Raw genomic sequence first — 23365 nt, forward strand, 5'->3', positions numbered from 1 at the left:
TGTACAATGTACAATTAAAACAAAGTACTAGGCATTTATTTGATTCAATTAAAAACTTTTAACATCTTCTTAGGGAAATTAGAAAAGTACACCAGGAAGAATTATCAACTCCTGTGAGAAAGACACAGAAAGTATTCCAACATGCTGAGAGAGCAGAAACAACAGATTTACAAAAGGAACTTCAGAAATTGACATCAACAATGCAAAGGTTAGAGAGCAAAATTGACAGTAACTCTCAAAGTTTTCAGCAATTAAGCAATAAAGTTAATCAGTTGGAAAAAATGTCAAACCAACAAAGTTCAAATTTTATTGGGTCAGGTAGAAGTAGAGCAAGAGGATTTGGTTTTCGTGGAAATTCTAGTAGAGGCTATGTTCGCGAACGAGGTCAATTTCGGGGTCAAGGTCATTTCAATGTAAATGAGAACAACCGAACTCGGTCAAACAATCAAGTGCCTCAAAAGAGTAACAATTCAACAAACTAGTAACCTCTTCTATTAAAGGGCAAATGGGGGAGGAATCTGTAAATAAGAGCCCTGAACAAAATTTGTTGTCAAGAATGGTGGGTCATTCAAATGAAAATAGAATCATTATCAATGGTGTTGAGACAGAAGCTTTAATAGATACAGGTTCTATGGTTACTTGCATGTCAGAAGAGTTTTACCATTCATTGATTCATAAACCTGAACTTCACAGTATTGCAGAGTTTGAGTTGAAAGTATATAGTGCTGAGGGTAGTAATTTGCCATATTCAGGTTATGTGGAAGTAGATTTTCAAGTACCTTTTCTGTCAAAAGAATCATTCTATGTACCAGTCTTAGTTATGAAAGGAACAGAATACAGTAGTAAAGTCCCAATAATTGTTGGTACTAATATTATAAGACTGTGTAAAGAATATTCTATGTGCATAGAAACAACTATTCCAGATGAATGGGAATTAGCTTTTACAAATTTAAGCATTGATAGTGATATGCCTGTCAGAAGCACAAATAAGTATCCCATTACAGTAGCACCGTACGAGGTGAAAACAATTTCTGGTTTAGTTAAGACCATGGATAAGGTGAGTACTGCTATTACAGAGCAAATTAATACAAATCAAAATGGTAGTCTTTTGATATGTCCAAGGGTTGTTACAATGAAAAGTGGCAAAACTTGTAGAGTACCTGTTCGTGTCTGCAATATGTCAGCACAACCAATTAAAATAGCACCAAAATCTGTCATTTGTAATGTAAGTGCTGCAAAGGTGGTTGATACTTTAGATTCACCATTGTTAGATTCTAAGGACCATAACTCATTTAACCTTGTGGATGCAGGTATAAAGGTTAATCATAATAACTTAACCCCAGATCAATCAGAAGAGTGTCATAATTTTCTTAACAAGTGGAAACACATCTTTTCTACATCTTTCAAGGACATAGGGAGAACTGATCTAGTTGAACATGAGATTAAGTTAACAGATAATATTCCTTTTAAAGAACCATACAGAAGGATTCCACCAGCAATGTTTGAGGAGGTAAGGCATCATCTCAAAGAAATGTTAGATGCTGATGCTATTAGAAAATCTAAGAGTCCTTATTGTTCAAACGTAGTACTAGCCAGAAAATCAGATGGTTCACTTAGATTTTGTATTGATCTCAGGAAGTTAAACAACAAAACTATAAGAGATGCATATAATCTTCCTAGAGTGGATGAAACAATTGACACTTTAATTGGCAGTAAGTATTTTTCTAAGTTAGACTTAAGATCTGGTTATTGGCAGGTGGAAATCAAAGAGGAAGACAAACATAAGACTGCATTTTCGCTTGGTCCACTTGGTTTTTATGAATTGCAACCGTATGGCATTTGGCTTGACTAATGCGCCCGCTACATTTCAGCGGCTAATGGAAACTTGCATGGGTGAGATGAATCTTAAGGAATGTTTGATATTTCTAGATGATATACTTGTATTTTCATCTACTTTTGAAGAACATTTAGAGAGATTGCAGGGTGTTTTCAAGCGATTAGAAAAACATAATTTGAAATTGAAACCCTCGAAATGTGAATTCTTTATGTCAGAGGTCAAATATTTAGGACATATTGTGTCTGAGAAAGGTATTCAAACAGACCCTGATAAAATATCAGCTTTGAAAACATGGCCTGTCCCTAAAAATATCAAATCATTACGTTCTTTCTTAGGATTCACTGGTTATTATAGGCGTTTTGTTAAGGACTATGCCAAAATTGTAAAACCCCTAAATGATTTATTAGTGGGTCACCCTACAAACAAAAGAGCAAGCAAGTCAAAGAAAAAGAAAGTACCTTGGATTTGGGGTAAAACAGAACAAACTGCTTTTGATTCCCTAATAGAAAACCTCACGTCACCCCCTATTTTAGCCTATGCAGACTTTTCCCAACCTTTTATTGTAAATATTGATGCTAGTAGGGAAGGTCTTGGCGCTGTTTTATACCAGAATCAAGGAGGGTTAGACAGGGTTATAGCTTACGCAAGTAGGGGATTGCGCCCCAGTGAATGCAATTACCCCGCCCACAAATTAGAATTTTTATGCTTGAAATGGGCACTATGTGATAAATTTCATGATTACTTATATGGGAATACATTTACGGTCTATACTGACAATAACCCTTTAACATATGTAACAACTACAGCTAAGTTGGATGCAACATCGCACCGCTGGTTAGCGTCTCTTTCTAATTACAATTTCAAATTAGTTTACAAAACTGGCAAATCTAATAGAGATGCTGATGGGTTATCACGGAGACCAACAGAGGTAGAAGTTTTTCCTGACGTTATAAAAGCTTTAACATCTGCAGTTTTAATTGAAAAGGAAGAACTACCTTTAGCCGAATGTATAGTTTTATCACAGAATGCTCAGTTAAAACATGTAGAAATAGAGAGTCAGAATACAGATTTTAGTACCAGTAATATCAATTGGAGAGAGGAACAAGATAAAGATACAGCCATTAATAGAGTAGTTGAGTTAATACACACTGGATTGAAACCTACAGGTAAGGACTTACAAAACGAAAGTCAAGATGTTAAGGAGTATCTTAGAGAGTGGAAGAACTTAGAAATTTGTAAAGGTATACTTTATAGAAACACCATTCAAGATGGGGTAAGTATTAAACAATTAGTCTTACCGGCACAGTATAGAGATGTAGCTTTTAAAGGAATTCATGACAATGCAGGACACCAAGGTAGGAATAAAACTCTATGGTTAGCTAAACAAAGATTCTTTGGGAATGGAATGGATAATGATATTAAATCCAGAGTAGAAACTTGTGGAAGGTGTGTAAGAAGAAAAGTAGGTGATACACCAAGGGCTGATCTTGTTAATATTCAAAGTACTAAACCCTTAGAAATTTTATGTATAGATTTTTTATCTCTTGAAAGATCAAAGGGTGGATTTGAAAATATACTGGTGATCACAGATCATTTCACTAGATACGCAATGGCTGTGCCAACGAAGAACCAACTTGCTAGAACAACTGCAAAAGTATTATTTGAAAATTTTATATGTCATTATAGTTTTCCTGAAAGATTACATTCAGACCAGGGAAGAAATTTTGAAAGTAAAGTTATTAAAGAACTTTGTAAATTAGCAGGTGTGAGTAAATCACGTACAACACCATATCATCCCATGGGTAATGGTCTAGTTGAACGTTTTAACCAAACTTTACTTAAAATGTTGGGAACTTTAGAAAATTACAAGAAAGATGATTGGAAATCTTATATTTTACCGTTGGTTCATGCTTATAATGCAACCAAACAAGATACAACTGGTTTTTCTCCACATTATTTAATGTTTGGTTGGCATCCAAAGTTGGCCATTGATGCATTTTTAAATTTAGATCCTTCAGAAATGTCTGATAAGCCAGTTAGTCATCAAACTTATGTTGACAAATTGAAGAAAAGATTAAACTTTGCTTATAATGTCGCAAGATCTAATGTCGAAAAAAATACTACAAGACACAAAGAGAACTATGATAATAGAGTCCGATTCTCAAAGTTAGAGATCGGAGACAGGGTTCTAGTTCGTCTTTTAGTAAAGACTGGAAAAAGTAAACTATCTGATAAATGGGAAAAAGATCCATATGTTGTGTTAGATATTCCCAATAGTGACATTCCTGTTTATAAAGTACAGAAGTCATCTGGCAAAGGACCAGTAAGATTACTTCACAGAAACTTACTGTTACCTTTTATGTTCTTGTCAGATGATGACTGTCTTACAAATGATAAGACCAAGAAAAGTAAGAAAACTGTTAAACAAAAACATAGTGTGTTTACAGAAAGTGGAACAGATTCTGAATCAAGTGATTCTGAATCAGAGGTGTTACTGGTGACAAAACCAGCGAATACAAATAAGTGTAAAAATGTTCATAACACTTCACGTGTTAACCAGAATACTCATCTCAATAGTTCAAATGAACAAATGAGATCAGATGGTTTGACATTTAACACATTTAATATTTCAGATTTTAGTAGACCTATGTCAAGGTTAGGAAATTCTTCTTCCGTTGACCCTGCATATCAAATACAGGACAGTGGTTCTTCTTTTAACACAATATCGAGTACAAATTTGTCCGAGATGCGTGATAATTTGTCGCGAGGTAGTGAATCGAGCCCGTCTACTATTCAACCAAGTATAAGACGTTCCACAAGAGTTAAAAATCCTCCTGATAGATATGGAAATTGGGTTGTAGGGGAGCATGATGCTCAAGTATGGTATGTGTAGGAGGAGAATGTCACAGGATTATTACAGGGATTAGATTTCAGACAGTATATTCCAGATAGTTAGTTGTATATAGTTTTATGACGTAGATATCTAAAGTTGATAGTTTCAGGACGTATGTGATAGTTGATAGTTTTATGACTTACATGATCGCTAGTTGATCATATTACCTAGATTTTAGGATACTTTATTAATCATGGATTGCTTTTCAGCGTAGCCATTCGTGATTCCAGTTTTATGACAATAATACATTGATATGAATTGATTGAATGATTTTGTATTTCAGCTTGTGCTAATACAAAATGCTTTCTGTTATAGAGCAGAAGATGTTGCAAAACATTAATTATCAATTATATGTGTGTTGATATTTTTAATATTTAATATTTTTATTTCAGTTGATATATATTTTTTTACAATGTAATTTGATGAAATGTGAGGACACATTTTTCTCAAAGAGGAGGAGAATGTCACAGGGTAAATTATAATTAATTAATTAATATTACTAATTATCATTCATATCATATTCATACATTTGTCTAAGGCATTATATTATTATAGTAACTAGTGAATTCCGTTCTCACTACGGAATTTACTACGTTCATTCATTGCCTTATTCATTCATTCATTCATTTATACGGGTGAGTGGTCAGTGAGAGTACGGGTGTGTGAGTGGTCAAACTGGTTTTATTCTGTCCCCTGCGCATTCGCGCCAATACTAATTCTCAAGCACTCCAACCTAAGACTTTGGGGAGAGAAGACGCTCTCTCTCCCCAACACAACTTTATCTCACGATAATTGTGAACTTCAGTCTAGGAATTACGGTAAGAAATAGTGGTAAATTATTTCTAAGGATTCAATTATTATTCAGTATCTATTTGATCATTTTATTCAAATTGAGTATTTTCTAAATTATCCAAATTTATAAAATTTAAATTATGATCCGCGTAAAAGTGTGAGTGAGGCGAGAGATATTTAATACCTGTTGTTATATTTCAGGTCACCCTTCCTTCTATGTTATAAATTCCATTATCGTAGATTATATATTATATATAAACATCGAACCCAGCAGCCGTGTTGTGTTATATTTTACCACATTATAAGGCTGTGACAGATATTTTTAACAATTATTGTAAACAATGGCATCTGAAAGTTAACACTAATAAAACTAAGGTTGTAATCTTTGGAAAAGGCAATCCAAGAATTGAAACACCATTTACATTAAATGGTAAAATATTAGAAATTATAGATAATTTTAAATATTTAGGTGTAACTTTTTGTAAAAATGGTTCATTTAATACAAATATTAAGGAATTATTTCAAAAAGCAACAAAAGCTATGTATGGTGTTATAGGAAAATGTAGAAAACACAACCTTACTGTAGAATGTACATTAGATATGTTTGACAAAATTGTAAAGCCTGTATTTTTATATGGATGTTAAGTATGGGGTTATAATCAGTCATTATTAGTTGAAAAATTGCATTTAAAATTTTGTAAACATATTTTAAATGTAAAATCATCTACACCAAATTTTATGGTATACGGTGAATTAGGTAGATACCCTATCTCAATTAATATTAAGGTAAGAATGATAAGTTTTTGGTGTAAATTATCTTTTTTGCAGGGTGATAAATTATCATCAAATCTGTTAGTTGTTTTGAAGAACTACAATAATCCATGGTGTAACTTTATCAAATCTATACTGAATGAATGTGGGCTTTCTTATATCTGGCAAACTTGCCAACCAGTGAATGTATCCTGGCTGAAGAAAGTAGTTTTTAACACTCTGTATGATCAGTTTAAACAGTCATGGTACAGTGAAATGTTTAATTCATCTAAAGGTCTTAATTACAGAATATATAAAATTTCATTTTGTTTAGAAAAGTATTTAGTATCTTTGCCTTGTAAGTACTGGAAATTACTATGTAGGTTTAGAACTTGTAATAATAAATTACCGATTGAAGTTGGGAGATGGCAAAATGTACCAAGAGAAAATAGAATTTGTAAGTTATGTTCAAAAAATGAAATTGGTGATGAATATCATTACTTATTTAATTGTAATGACCCATCTATTTTGAAATCAAGACTATCACTATTATCAAAGTATTACTATTTATATCCAAATAAGTATAAGTTTGAACAACTTTTTAATACAAAAAATACAGTTAAGTTGATAAAACTGTGTAAATTTATAAAAATTATCTATGAGAGAGTTGGCTCTCCTGGTTAGGTCATTGTTAGCTTTTTGACTTTGTACTTTTTCTGTTTCACGCATGCACATATATTTAACTATATTTGTAATATGTCTCTACACTGTACTTAATGTCAGTTTATGAGAATAAATTCATTGTCATTGTGAGCATGGGGGCTACGGACTATACCGTCAAACATCTCTATTGTGGACAATCAACTTAAAGAAAATATAATTGTTTAATTAAATTTTGGGCATTTTTTTAAATTAATTGGTTTTCTATATTAGTTCACACCAATTAGTTTGAGTATTTATAATACCATACTTAAAAATCAATTGTCTAATGTACTATGTACTTTTAATGACAAATGAAATTCCAGTTCAACTAATTAAAGCATAATTGGTGTTCAAACTATAATGAATAAAAGCAACAGGAGCCGAAATTAAATCAAGGCATGATTTGTGTATGTGTGTGTGGGGGGGGGGGGGGTACGGACTATATTGCTTCTTTTCTTTTTTTTTCTCGATTAAATGTAATGCGTACAACTGAAGATGGTCATTCAAAAGGTGTATCAGTATATAATTTATCATATTCATATGGTGTAATTAAAAAAGATATATAAATTGCAAAACATGATTGACCATTCGCAGTAAAAAACATAATAGTACAATATTTACCCATAAAGAATCAATGCTTTTTTTAAATTAACAATTCAGTGACAAGTAGATTGGGTATCGCAATTGTAAGAGTGAAAAGGCCTCACTTTGTACTAAATTGCAAAGTAAGGAGTTGATCCTTATATTTTGGGATCAAATCCCACAATGGGATGTTAAGACTGGTCGATGAGAACTAATAAACCATTGAATCCCCATTTTGCAGTAGACACAAGTAGAAAAAAAAATCTCTTGCCAATACAGAACTACAGTTATATGGTCTGTAAGTTTGCTAAACTTATTTGTAGAGTCCGTAGCCCTTTTGTAAGTAGGATTTGTGTGGCTAGATATTCTTTTAAAAATATTCCAATGCTAATCATTGTAAATGGATTGATAGTATGCATCACAAAAAGGAAAATTTTATCATGTATATTTAGAAATATGTTGTGACCACAAACATAACAGGAACGACTACAGAAGCAAGCCTTTAGTTGAAAAATGTTAATTTTCAGATATTTTATTTTTAATTACAGTGGTATTTGTATTTAAAAACATTGTATTTGTTCGAATAAACATATTTTTGTATTGTAGTTATTGTATCAATAATGTATATGACTTTTTCTGGAAGTTATTATATTGGGGCTACGGACTATACAGGGCTACGGACACCAATCATTCCTATATAACTTCTTTTGGTGTTAGCGCAAAAGCTATTCATTACTGTTTTTTTTTCTTTACTGGTAACTGTGAAAATATTAAACAAGAGCATGATTAATTCTACATTCTTTTGTTGAACACAAACTATAATGAAATATGGGGCTACGGACTATACAAAATATTAGACCAGTATGGAAAATTAAATACAAAATGCGCACACATTTTACAATATAACCACTATATTTTTCTCATAGTACTTTTTTTCTTAAGTTAAATAAAAAGTTTTAAACAAATTACATTTGCTGTTTTTTGATAGAAATTATGCAATTATTCAAACATTGATAAATCTTAAAGAATATAACAAAGGTATATCTGCACACATTTATTCATAATTTCCACAATTTTTATCCTTTTTCTTTTCTGTAAAAAATAAACTTAACCAGAATGATTTCTCTAAAATAAAGTACTTTTATTTTGGAATGTTTCATTCAAAATAATTTTAATTAACCATTATTTAAAATGTAAAAAATCAAGTGCAACAGCATAACGCTTCAAAAATTATGAATCTTTGACTTTATTCTGTTGTTTATTCAAAAATGCAGATACTATATATATGATATTATATACCAATGGAAAGCTCTCATTCTGATCTTTGCAATGCAACAAAAGATATTTAGATTAGATGTAACTATAAAGAGTTACATCTTTATAACATCATTTAGTTGGAAATGGGCACCTGATCTTGGCCAAGCCGATATGATAAAAACATTGTACAATCTATTTGATTATGCATCTATATTTCTGTATAATTGTTGTTTAACAAACATCATTCTAATATTTGTAGCTTCTTGTATTCCATGGTATGGTTCCTGTTTAAGCGCCTCTTGATACGAATGTAATGCACCATGTAAGTCTCCCACAACTTGCTGACAGATTCCTAGTATCTGCCAAGATAGGTCTCTTGAATATAAAGGAACATATCTCCCATCATCATAGAGCAGGTCTGTCAGTGACTGTAAACACTGAGATCTATTACCTAGTCTGTAGTGAGATAAAACAGACAACATCTCTACCATAACAAACGGTGATAGTTGTAAGATAGGATTTGCATTTCCTTCACTCAAATCCTGTTCTAACTTTAAGTCTTCAATAAAGACATTTCCACTATTTATATCTATATTGTTTTGCCAAAGTAATTTCATCTTCCAAAACAAGGAGAGATTGCCTAAAACTTCACCATATCTAGGACTGTCCATAATATTTTTTCGCAAATAGAAGAACTGTGACAGTCTCTGTTTACCAACAAAAGTTATATGTAGTGTTTTATCATATCTGCCTGATTTATAGTAATACAATGCTAGATAAAGTAAGTAGGGCACCGGACCTAACCTTGCTGCCAATTTCAACATGTTACAAATACTTTTATCTAACAAGTAGACATTTTTGTGAGTGTAACTTGAAGTTCTATCCGCCATTGTAAATGATAAACGAACAAGAATCTCAGTTGCAAGATACTGTAATGTTAATGATTGGTATGGTGACTGTGATAAACGCGATAGTGTATCAGTTAATTTCAAAAAGAGATAAAAAACCGTTACATTTTTAGCAGAAAATGGCATGTGAAATATTTCAGACATAGCACCTACATATAGAGCTGTAATGTCTATAACTTCTCCCTCTGTGGAGGATAATACAAAGAACGGGCTACTGAGGGCTGGTTCCAGGATTGATCTGAGAGTCGGACTCAGCAGTAGACAGGACACACCCATTCTGTAATACTGATAAAGCTGTTGTAAAAGAGATTCACGTGTATCACCGACAACTTTGTTTAGGAACATATTGTTCTGTGAAATAAAAAAAGTTAGGAAGTACTCCATGATAAACACCTAGCATGATATATTTAAAACACTTCCAGAAGCAATCCAGTAAATTGTTTGGACACCATCTAACGTGTCCCAGTTGCATCATCCAGAATATCGTGGTTTTCAGGTTATATGAACACAGTATTGGTTCCTTCCTGTAATTAATAACTTCCTTCAGAAATATTTTCAGTAGTCCGTAACATAGAAATTGAGTATGATTCATGGCACAAACTAGTTGTTGTTCGGCTTGAGAAAACGATAATCTCCATTCCAGTTCGTTATAAGGCGAATCAAGTTTACTTCCAATAGGCACACAGTGACATTCATTTCTTAGAATTTTTTCCAACACAGGTTCAGGCGGCCAGGCATGTCTCTGACATCTGTCAACCCAACCTCTAAATATCTTAGGCCAACATACTGTGGCAAAACAAAACGCATGATCGAATTCTACATCTTTTGCGAAACCAGAGGAACAAGGGCCATGGATGGTGATAGTTGTCTGTCGGAAATATTTGTGATTTGTTAGAGACTGAAAATATTCTTCTCTCCACGAAGAACTAGATATATAAACCCCATCATTGAAGGAAACAAGACTTGAATGATACTTTATCGTGGAGATGTCAGAAGGCGTAGCCTAACAAACCCTGGTGGTGTGTCAGAATCTTCCATTAATATAATTTCATGTTTTGATGGATCATAAACCCAATACTGAGTGATGTCAGTTATTAGTTTATGATTACAAGACCAGAACATGAAATCCTTGTCAGATGAGGCAAACCTAAATCCCTCTCTATAACTACCACTATTTATCCATCCACCTCCAATAAGCATATATACATGTTTATTTATCATCTCCTCCATGTCCATTACGTCCCTTCTGATGGCTACTTCTATTGGCGTCCCTATCTTACGACACAGTCCAACATACAGGACCTCTGAGATACGGGGAATGTGATCCATTCTGTATATATTAAGATTAGTTCGTAGATTATACAAGTGATTTTAAAGAAAAAATGTGTAAGTAACAATGTCTAGTTTCAATATCAAATTGCTGGACAAAAATAAAAATACATAGTATTCTAAAGTTACCTCATAAAAATCTTTTTGCAAATGGTGGACTGTAATTGATAAGGAAAAAGGGAATACCGGGTATACTATATCTTCTTTCGTTTTCTGTTTTGCGTGTTTGTTTAAAAGAGTTTATTTTAGGAATACGTTTAAATTGACAGAAGAACTAATTCAAATTTGCATAACAACACTTTGAGGTTAAAATTACGGAAATTTTTACGAGTGAAGACCTTCATGTGTAATTAGATTATACCTTTTTCCGCATGATACAAGCTAATAATATATTATTACATTTCTAATCGTTTTGTTGACAAGTCAAGAATTTATTTCCTCCAAAGCTGAAAAAGAGAAAAAAAAGTTCTAGCTCTTATACTTCTGTTAATATGTTTCCTATATATAAAGTTAAAAAGGCAAAGTAACTATTTTTATAGTCTGAACATTTTCACTTATGGCATAGCTTCACCCCCGTTCTATGAGAACGTTAACAATCTGATGTTTATATGTGTACATAATTCCTGTGTACTTCAAATGAAAATAAACGTTTCTCATTGGTTAAAGATGGATTTCCTTTTGCATTACCCGCTAGCAGTGATTAGCCATATTTGTATATGTGCTTAGCTAATTAGACAAACTTACAGATTTGGATTCCCTTTGATATTTCACTCTTTCGTTTGTCTTTAAGACTGTAGGTAGTCAATGATTCTGCATTGTGGTCAAATCTTTCACTCATCTTTGTGAATCAAGGTGCGTATGAAGCCTACCTAGTGGTATTGATAAGATTGGTGCAAAGGTCGCGAGAGTTACATCGACAAGCAAACAAGCGAGAGAAACATATTAACTTAATTTTAAAAAATCTAGACCTTTCCAGTTTTAAAGATTGATTATTCAATTTTCATTTTCAGCTTGCCAAAATAAAATCACATTATTGCCAAGAGGGTGAGATATCAACATGATCAAGAACCATGGATGTTTTCAGCACACGTCAAAAATGGAATATGAGAAAGGGTGAAGAATTGGAATAGTCCTTCATTTCTTGGCATGAATACATTTCAAGTGTCCTCATGAAGATGTTATAAATTTGAAATTTTAACATCAAGTATACGTTTTGTTAAGTTTAAAGCGAATTCAAAGAACTGGGACATACATGTATAATATGGAACATGTTATGTTCTGTAAGTTGATATGCGTATCTTACTTTATTCAACACAGTATCAAATAATTTCAATATGCGTGCAGTTTAAAACAGACATGTTTGAAGATGATACAACATTGTTATTGCATTAGTTAGGAAGAAAGTATGCAAAATAGCTCAAGTTCAATGCACAGAAAAAAGTCACATTTCATGTCACTGTACTTTCGAGATTCTGAGTGAAAAAAACCCCCAGAAATATTCAGCACGCCGCCAGTTTGCATGTCCCCCAGTACTAACAATTTTCTTACGTTTCCCGTACCGGGCTTCATGAATTTTGTCGCGGTTTGACAAAACAAATCCGTTCTCCCCTTACATTAGAGGAATCGACAACAGGTCCAAACTCGGTTTCAGTCCTTGAGAACAGCAAGACCACAGTACTATTTGTTATAATGGTAATTGGATTTCTCATGCTGTTTGGATTCAGGTTTAGTTAACGTATAATCTCATAGCACTAGAGCAGGAGCACAATATGAGATCAAAGTTTACATGGCATTATAGAGGGAAAACAATTGTATGAAGGACACAAGGGTTTAGATAATTCAAGTGAGCTTTGAGCTCTAACTCGTTAAAATCAATTTCAAATACCAATATATCAACAAAAAAAAATTATTATCTTCTTAATGTGTTTTTGCAGCTTTTCATTCAATCTTTTTTTTTTATTTACACAGAATTATTAAAAAAAAAAATAAAGACTTCTACCACAGTTTAAGGTAGTACACAATAGATAGGCCAAAAATTTCCTAAAATTCATTTTTTAAAACTTTAATATTTTTTCTAGGATACAAAATCTCTCTTTATATGTAATATGAAAGAAATTCAACCGCACATTTTTTGCCCACATAGTTTGAAATATGGCCTATCAGACCCCTGTAAGAAGATTGTGAAATCAGACATTCGACTTGAGAATGCGCCTTATTAAAAATTATCAGTTGGTCTATTACAAAGTTGTGTGATGCTTTTTATAAAGGCAACCTTTTTGTTACTAAAATTCATATTGATACTGGTAAATTTGAGTAAAATATGATGTAAAACAAGAACATACGTAGCTCCGGAATTAAATATGCTACACTTTAAGTTTTCTGAAGAGAAAATGTATAATTCAATTTTTACAAAAATCAACAGATTGATTAGAAAGGATCACCCATTAAAATGTGTCAAAATAAGGAAAATTGAACCGATGGTTACAGATATTTTGGCGATTAAAAAAATTTCAATAGCAAAATAGTGAAAGATTCAGTAGATGACGTCACAATATTTGACCTTTGACCTCTTAACATGACCTTGACCTTTATTGTACATAAAGAATAAAGACCACTTAAATACATGTATATGTCCAAATATCAGCCCTCTACTACTTATGGATCAAAAGTAACACTGCATTTAATAGACTGTTGTATCACTTTTAGACAGCATAAACACATTCTAAAAAGGAAGTTCCCAAGTCACCAATATATTAGATGTCTCAATTTTTTAAAAAAGAAAATATGACGAAAACATGTTTCAGCTTATTATTTTTCTTACAAAGATCATTGATTATTGTCAATATAAAGATATTATTCTTTTTTCTCATGTAATTTTTAAGAAATCAGTTAAAATAGGTTTTATGGGTATTTTGTACTACCTTAAATATACAATCAATAATTCATTAATATTAATTGGTTATTATAAATTCAACTATTTTAGTGATAAAGATTATAAGTAACTGTTTTGCATCACATCGAAAAGTATCAAATTTCCTGTTTTCAACTCAATTCTTTCTTCATAGGGGAAGGAAAATTAAAAAACGTGTACTTGAATCTCTCATTGATCTATATTCACAATTTTCATATCTATCAATCTTAAACATTCAATTTGGCTTCAATTGAAAATTGTCAGTTCCCTTTAGTGCCCTTTTGGAAAATGAATCTAATACTGTTTTTTTTTTAATCATAACATGAACTAAATGAAACCAAGGCACATAATATGAATCATCAAGTTTTGATGTCATTATATCAATCAATATATATATTTTCTTCAAAACATTTATTTGATTACATTCAGGCTTGTATCCATAAAAGAACATGGCATACAATGCAATAATCTAGAAATCAAACAATTGAGTATTCAAAGAAAAGGGGGAATATGAGCAAGCCTCCCTAACAAAAAATATTATAGTAAACTTCAGTTTACGATAGTACAAAATAATCTACTATAGCATCAAAGTTTTTACTATGGTAAAAAAAAATTACTACTATAGTGAGTCAAAGTATTTTTACTATGGATTTCAAATTGTTATATTTCATTTTCTCTAATTCTTACATGCACATTTTCGATATTAATAGAACATAGGTATATAACTATATTATTTCTAAAATTTACTTCATTGATGTGTAGTTAAAGGGATATTAAAGCTCTAACTCTGAAAAAAAGTTTTATTGAAACCTTCTCAGTAATTCAAAGTACCAATGTATTTATCAAAACTAGCTATAGTTACATATAGTAAACTATAGTAAATTATTGTAATCGGCGATGAAAAAATATAACGAATAGATGTTTATATTTTTTGAAATCAAATTAATCTCCATATGTCATGCGTAATATGTGACATGCTTCCACTTTGGTATATGGTTCTATATATTTCTATTATAAGACGCCCTATGATCGTTTGAATGTTTGCTAAACAGCTGCAAATACAATCATTTGACATAAGTATTCATCGCTGACATTAGAATGGCGGGGATTTATTTACATTAAATATTCAACAAAACACCGTTCTCCTGAATAAATACTGATTGTCCTATTTTAATATTTTGTGACATGACCCCTATTAATTCTTTTAGTCTTTGGCGAATTGTTTAATAAAGATGCTGAATATAATTCATTTACGTTTTTCCTGAAAATACTTCCGGGATCAGCTGTTTAAGAGTAGAGATGATATTTTTTTTTTTGATGAACTGCAGATTTCTTTTCAATCATAACCATTTCTTTTCTATAATTTTATGTATGGAGAGCGTATACTGACCATGATGTAATAATAATATTATTTTCGTCCATAAAGACACTGAGTAGTGGGGATAGATATGCGAAGGCATCATCATTCTCGAGTATGCAATTTCAAACAGGAAAACATCGAGCTACAAAGACCGGTTTCAAGGACGCGTTCTTTTCGAATGAATCTTTATATTTTTCAGAGATATTTCAGTTTAATCTTGTCAAAGTTCCTGCAACTTTGTAACATATACAATCCTAGGTCATAACAGATAGTTTGGTCTTCGATGGCCACAAGGTTATAATAGTAAGACTTCACCGACTAGTCTTTATCTAGAGTGAGGCCCCTCCCCCGCCCACTCTTAGGATTTTGTTTTCTTAATAGCATTGTGTCTTTTCTAATATAAAATTGAAATGTTTTATAGATCTTGGAAACAAAACAGAAACGAAACATATGTTACTTTACTTTGTAAAATACTACAAAATCAAGATGGATTTATATTTGAAGTTATCAAATACACATCTGCTTTAAAAATAAGATTGTGACATTAGTAGAAATGTTAGAATTAATAATTTGTCAACATATAATTTTTGTTATGCTAACTTCTCTGACCCTGGATAAGAAGAAAATGTAAATGGCTTTCATTGAATGAATTCATAAAAGATAAGAAAAAAGTAACAATATGAAAGATAAGAAAAAAAGTAACAATATGACAAATTGCTTGTGCAGAAAGTGCAGTTGACGCATCGGCGAGCTAAAAAGCGTCTCGAACGTTTGACAAGATTTCAGATTCACTTCAACAATATCATATTTTTGGTAAATTCTACGAAGAATACATATACCCGATCTTTGCTCAAGTCAGCGTCTGGATACATGCTAATAATTAAATTTATTAAAAGGATTTCATCGCGTATCTAAATTTCTTGATAAAGGAACACAATTATTTCTTTGGAACATATAATTATCGTTTTATTATTAGATAATTTTGAAAACAATCGTAATTAGGTAATAAAACGCCAGAAATATAGGATCTTCGATATAAAATTCTCAACTAATTAGATAGGGGTCACGTTGTACTTAAATGTCCTAGATGTCAATGGTCAATTAGAACTACATCGAATAAATTTTGACCTATAAATAAATGGACTATACAATATGGTTAGGAGCAATTTTGACATCGACGATATTTTTTAAGTAATGAATGTTCAATCTTTAATGAATGAACGACTAGCAGAGATAAATAAAAAAGAAAATTGGCTGACAAGTAGAGGGGACAGGGAACTTGGGATTTCGACTGAATAGAACGAATTACTACAGTTTGACTTTGAAATTATTTAAAAATATGGGAGTTTTGAATTCTCCACTCATTATTTAAATAAATCATGTATAAATAAATCCAGTATATATTCTATCTGTTCCAGTAGTGAATATCAAGTACTAGAAATGACATTTCTCAAATGGCGCCATATGCTTTTAAGGAATTTAACAACATTCCTACTAGATTCTGTGCGACGTTTTAAAAATGCGTGATTAAATCAAGGAAATTAAAAAAAAAAAGTTCCTGAATCCATTCTTGTTCACATTTGCGCATCCAAACACAAAACTGGCTCTTGGTAGGCATTGTATAGATCATTAAATTTTATATGTACATGTGCTACAAACAACAATGAAGTGCACTTCTATTCTGGGGACATATTTTTATATGATATTTGAATGGTCTACTAGTTGAATCACTAAAGATATAATAAATTACAATAATTTAAATGTATAATTATGTTGTAAAAGTAACAGTCTACAAAATTGTGTATATTTTGTAGGTATGCTTCATGCAGGTATTGGCCAGAAGAAAGTATCAATGCTCTTAAGTGTACTTAATATTCCATCTATGTGCCATAAAACCTTGAAAAAAACAGAGAGGGAAGTAGGAAAGGCATTAGAAGAAGTGGCCAAAAAGAGTTGTGACGATATGGCTGCAGTCGAGAAGGAATCATCAAGGTACCAAAAATAATGTTGAAAGCTATGAATTACCATTACTTGTGTCACAGAAATATATTGTACATTTTTTTTAACTTGTGTACTGTAACAGGTATTTTTATCAAATAGTTTATTATAATATTTGCAATACTTATAAAAAGCAAAAACAAGGTTACATATATAATTTATATGCACTGTGTTGTTTTACAGTACACCTAATGAGCTATCTTTATCATATGGTGGGTGGCAGAAAAGAGGATCAGGTCAATCCTATTTAAGTTTGTCAGGTATTTATTTTATTTTCTAAACATTACAGTAGGTATTATACTCATATCCTATATATTACACTTTGTAGCATTTTTGGCATGTAGTAGATTTTTATCTATTTAGTGGATGTTAGTGAAATTATCAGGGATTTTTTTTTTTAATTGAACATATCTTCCACTGTTTGATAGTCCAACTTCAATAGACTGATTAGTGCATACTTGTAATACATAAAATGTAAGACAGTAGATTTTATCTTCAGATGAAATTATACAGTAGTTTAGTTGTGATGTTACTTTAATTTATACATTATGTACATGTTTTAAACATTTTGCAGGACATGCAGCAATGACTGGAAATGAAACAGGAAAAATCATCAATTTTGCAACTCGCAACAGCTATTGTAGAGTATGTGATAACTCTGAAAAATCTGGGAAGGTTCTACCTATCCATGACTGTCGAAAGAACTGGTCCAAAAGTGCAAAAGCCATGGAACCAGATATGTGCATACAGATGTTGCAAAACATTGGTCAAAATGACGTGAATGTCAGTACTATTATCATGGACAATGATTCGACAACTGTTGCAAAAGCACGTCTGGAGGTTAACTCAGCCCTAAAGAAGCAGAGTAACAAAAACCATACAATGAAACAATTTACAAATAAATTATATGACCTGAAGAAGAGCAAAAACTACAAAGAACTAAATACCAAAACCATAAATCATATCAGCAAGTGTTTCAAATACTGCATCAGTGAAAATCAAGAAGATTTGATCAGTCTAAAGAAAACTCTGGAGGCCATAACACCACATGTCTATGGAGACCACAGCCTATGTGATACCTGGTTTGGATTTCTCTCTTCTCCTGAAACCTACAAGCCACAGCAGCTTCCTTATCATAGGTACCTTTCTAACCAGCAGGTGAAATCTGATCTCTGATCTCTCTTTGGATTCTACATATCGCAGGCTGAAAAATTGATCAACTTAGGAAGTACTCAGGCAAATGAAAGTTTCAACAATACAGTTGCAAGTAAAACACCAAAGTCCACCTTCTACTCTGGCTCTGAGAGTAATGACTCTCGTATAGCTGCTGTTATGGCACAGAAAAATTTAGGACATCAATATGTAATACAGGTATATAGTATAGTAATTTGTATACTTCATTACTGCACACCATTATAACAATACTATATCTACAAGACAATACAGTAAACACATGTATTTCAATGTAATGAAGATATCACATCCTCTTTCTTTTCGGGTAAATGAGAAGTTGCTTCTTTCTCCTGGACAAGTCACTAGTTCCAGTGCAAAGAAAACGAACTTGAAAAGGAAACGAGACAAGGAAAGAGAAGATACAGCAGCTTACAAGAAAAACAGGGCAATGAAGAAAATAGATTCCATGAAGTCACAAGAGTCATCAGAGATTAGGGAGGGAACTACATACAAAACATGCGTAGATCTAAACAACAATGAAGAAGACATGGAAAACATAACAGAGATACCACCACCCCTGAGAAAACCCCAGTCTACTCCTACTGCTCATGACCAGTGCACATTTGTTTATTTTGATATGGAAACTACAGGTCTTGGTAAGTGTTCATATATTGACACAGAAGTAATGCATGGAACTGAAGCATTATTTTTAGAATAATTATGCAATGCAACTGCTTCATTTTTTCCTGAATAATAAATTTGTAATGTAAAAGTGTATGTTTTTTCTTTGTGACATATTGATGTGTTATTCCTTTTCCTTATGATTTAGGTAAAGATTGTGAAGTCACCCAGATTGATGCGTGTGATTCTGAAGAATCATTTTCACAGTATGTTCTTCCATCTACTCAGTCCATTTCACCCTCTGCCACTGCTGTGTCGGGTATAGCTGTGAAGGAGAATTTGATGTTCAAGAATGCCAAGGATGCTATGAAAACATTTGTTGCATGGTTGAAAAAATTTCAAAAATAGTGCTAGTTGCTCACAATGCAAAATTTGATTCCAGTGTTATTGTCCGTGCAATGCATCAGGTAGGACTAAGTGCCAGTGACTTCATTATTGGATTCATAGACACAATATCTCTATTCAGAGAAGCAGTTCCCAACAGAAGATCTTACAAATAAGTGGATCTTTTGTTTTGTTTGTTTGTTGTTTAACATCCCTCTCGAGAATTTTTCACTCATATGGAGACGCCACCACTTGCCGGTGGAGAGCTGCAAATTTTGTCCTATACTCGGCACTTACGGCCATTGAGCAGTAAAGGATCTTTTTCGTGCCAGCACCTACTGCGACACGGGACCTCGGTTTATACGGTCTCATCCGAAGGACCGGTCTCCACGTCCCACAGTGGGATTCGAACCTGCGACGTAAGGATCAACTCCTTACTTCGCGACTTTAGAGCAGACACTCTATCCACTGCGCCACGCGGGCGACAGTGGACCTTTTGAAAGATTTATGTACAGCACATTATGATGCCCATGATGCCCTAGCAGATTCCCAAGCTCTACAACGAGTTGTGCTTCATCTTGAGATATCAAGAGGGATGATGAAGAAAGACAGCTTCAGTGTTGAGTTTGTTATTGAAAATGACAATTATGCAATTGTAATGAGTAGAAATGCTTCTTCATTGAAACATCTTGTAGATGAAAATATTTTATCCAAATTTACAGCTAACAAAATTGCAGCTTCTGGTCTTCATTATGACCATCTTTGTATTGCTCACCTGCAGAGAGATCCTGTGAATGGCATAAAGTTTATCTTGTCAGAAAAAAACATGGGTAAGGTCAGAGTAACATCAAATTGTAAAATTATCAAGTCATTACATCAGTATTTTATGAATTGTAAATGACCACTTCCTCAATATTGTGAGTAATACACTTGCACAGTTGGTGATGTTCTGTTGATCTTCTATAGAAGTTTAGAAAGATGTTGTTATATGAATATAATGACTACATGTTTCTGATTTGAAAAAATTATCCATGGTGTAAATACAGATTCTATTCCACTGCATTTGTTTATACAGATTCTATTCCACTGCATTTGTTTCTTATCAAAGAGAGATAACTCGATCATTTACAATGAGAAAAATAACATTTTCTATAGAAAATTTCTTCAGTAGCCTAGAAACATGGGTTTCAAAAATTAAATTTCATTTTCTATCATATTTTCCCATCTGGATACATAGTTTCAATGGAAAATATATACTATGACTTTATTTATAGCATTCAATAGCTTTTTTTGCATGCTATAATAAGGATAATCCAATTTATTCTAACTCTATAAATAGCCTGGTGATATGCCCCAAATTTTTGGGCATAAACAGGTTTATATGCAAATAGATAAAGCATGAAGTTTTATGGAAATTTGTCTGTAATTGAGGAAGGTCTCGTGTGTCCTTAATAGACACAACAAATGAGTCATTTTGTACATCATTAAGTACTTTTCTTGACCAGGATTGACACCCATAACGTCAGAGTAACGGTGCGTAACATTGGCGATCAAAATATGAGATATATTTGAGAATTCCAAACTTTGAATCGCTAAAGCATAGAAAATATTGAATTTCTAGAAAAAGAATTTTAAATGGATTATTCTAAGAGTATGTAAACTTTGTCATATAAAAAATTTAAGCATTATAAAAATACCGTAACTATTCGTCTAAAAAACGTATTCTGCAAAGGGCTTTTCATAAGGGAAACATTTTCTAATTTTTGGTTTTCAGTATATCACTGAATATAGTGTATAATAAGGAAGCTTTCATGTATATTCACATACGTAACTGAAGTACCATTGTCAATGGTTTATCATTTTTATTCATAATAAGGTTATTTAAAAATGTTTGTCTGCGCAATTAAAAACAATCAATTCTGTAGGTTTTAATTCGATTTTCAAAAAATAAAAAATTTGTTTACAGGACATACTTTTATATCCTTGACTATTAATCAAAACTATTAATTAGATCAACATCTCAAAACAATAAATAAAATCTAAATACTTTTATGCTAATGATCTTCAAAAAAAAAAATTAAAAAATAAATATCTTTTTATAAGCACATACTATAAATTGTTTACAACGTACATTTTGACTTCCTGCAGCTGCATAGTATTTTTTTTTAAAATCTAGATGTACTTCCCTTTTGAATGGTCAATTAAGAGATATGCAGGAAGACAGAATCTCAAAATTAGGTTCTGGATTATATGAAATCATGTTTTTATGATGTGCCTAACCGTAAATAAAATAAATAGTTGCTAATTCTAACTATTATTGAATTCAAAGAACTGGTTTACATCTTTTAAAATCATCAAAACATTATTGCAGAAGCGAAATAAAACAATGTCTATGCTTGTCTATCTCTGTATAATTGTTGTTTAACACAGAGTATTCTAATATTTGTAGCATCTTGTATTCTCTTGAATGGTTTCTGTCTAAGAGACTCTTCAGCAGACTATAAAGCCCTGTATAGGTTTCCCACAAGATACTGACAGATTCCTAGTACATGTATCTGCCAAGATATGTCACTGGTATTAAAATGAACGTAAGCTTCGTCATTTACAATGTAGCAGCATTGCCTTCAGGTTTGTCAGTGACTGTAAATACATAAAGTATATTCAATGTTTTTTAGTTGGATATGGAATTTATTTCACGAGTGGGACAGGATTATTTTTTTATTCTTTCTCGAATGTGAAGGACGAGATACTCTGTCTCACGAGTAAAATAAATTCCATATTCAACCACAAAACGTTGAATTTTATATTTATTCAACCTCAAGCAGGCATTTTTATGAATGTCCATGTAAATCGTTTCTGTAAAATCAATCATTCCATTGGCATTTTTCTAATCCTGCGTAATTATTTAATTCTTTCCGTGCATGGCAAGATGTCTGTTACACTCCAACAATGTAAATTCTAGAAAAAATTGCATATACTACTATTTAACGTAAATCAGTGTCTTGTGACATTTATTATATCGAATTTATTATATTAAATATTACTATTATTAATGAATGTTTTCTACATCAGCAAATGCATTATGCAAAGGAAACTTTTTTTGTTGCATCGAAAATGGTCATTTATTAGCAAAATGACCATCAACTGTTTCATATACACAACATATGTACAATATGGAAAAATAACAACAAAACATATGCTAAATACTTATACATCAAATTGTGTCCCTGAAAATCAAAGGTGAGGGATCAACTTCTGCCGATAAACGCTATTTAATTACGACTAGTAATTACAACTAGAAACACACCTCAAAATAAGTAGCAAAACAAATCTTAAAATCAGACATGCTAAATTTTTTGCATGAAAAATTGGCAGGAATTATCAAAGACATACCACAATAAAATTCGTTACAATCAGAATTATTTGAGCAATTGACATGTAAAACCAATCAAAACGTGCCAAAATAAAATTCATCAAAATCATAGTAGTTAACAATGGCAAACAAAAACTGACAAGACTACCCAAAGTGTGTATGAAAATGAAAACATGAACATAACTCCCCCAATAAACATTGTTGATTAGGGAGGGAAGTAGGATTTAATGATCAACATCTTTCTCAATTTCATTTAGGATTGATTGAAGCTGCCACCTAGCGGTGAATTGCGCAGTAAAACAACTACTGCCAAAACAACTACTACAACTACTAGTGGTTTTTCAAGGGCAATAACTATTCAAGATTGCAAAAAAAAAAAAAAAACGTTTATGAATATAAATGTAATTTATGAGAGAGTTTCTTGAATGCTCACATATATACCTAAATTCCTTTCTCAATGATTTATCAATATTTTTTTTTTATAAAAATGTTATT

The 23365-nt window shown here is 32.0% G+C and overlaps 2 protein-coding genes across 2 annotated transcripts in view; both read left to right on the plus strand.

Moving 5' to 3' along the window:
* LOC133174667 (uncharacterized) overlaps window positions 1–23365 on the plus strand; it is a 304409-nt gene that overhangs the window by 119693 nt on the left and 161351 nt on the right. The gene's annotated exons all lie outside the window — the stretch shown is intronic.
* On the plus strand, window positions 18788–19521 carry LOC133174496 (uncharacterized). The gene is made up of 2 exons (XM_061309612.1): window positions 18788–19148; window positions 19322–19521. Exons 1-2 carry the CDS (start codon window positions 18788–18790, stop codon window positions 19519–19521), a joined length of 561 nt encoding a protein of 186 aa, XP_061165596.1.

The sequence above is a fragment of the Saccostrea echinata genome, unplaced genomic scaffold (genome assembly GCF_033153115.1).
Source record: "Saccostrea echinata isolate AGI-Se365-2 ecotype Australia unplaced genomic scaffold, CSIRO_AGI_Sech_v1 ptg000058l, whole genome shotgun sequence".
Classification (NCBI taxonomy): domain Eukaryota; kingdom Metazoa; phylum Mollusca; class Bivalvia; order Ostreida; family Ostreidae; genus Saccostrea; species Saccostrea echinata.

Excerpts from the sequence above, each read along its gene's own strand:
- LOC133174496 (XM_061309612.1), top strand. The coding sequence starts at position 18,788 with ATGAAGATATCACATCCTCTTTCTTTTCGGGTAAATGAGAAGTTGCTT. Across the intron at positions 19,149-19,321 it reads TATGGAAACTACAGGTCTTG|GTAAAGATTGTGAAGTCACC; the intron begins GTAAGTGTTCAT and ends CTTATGATTTAG.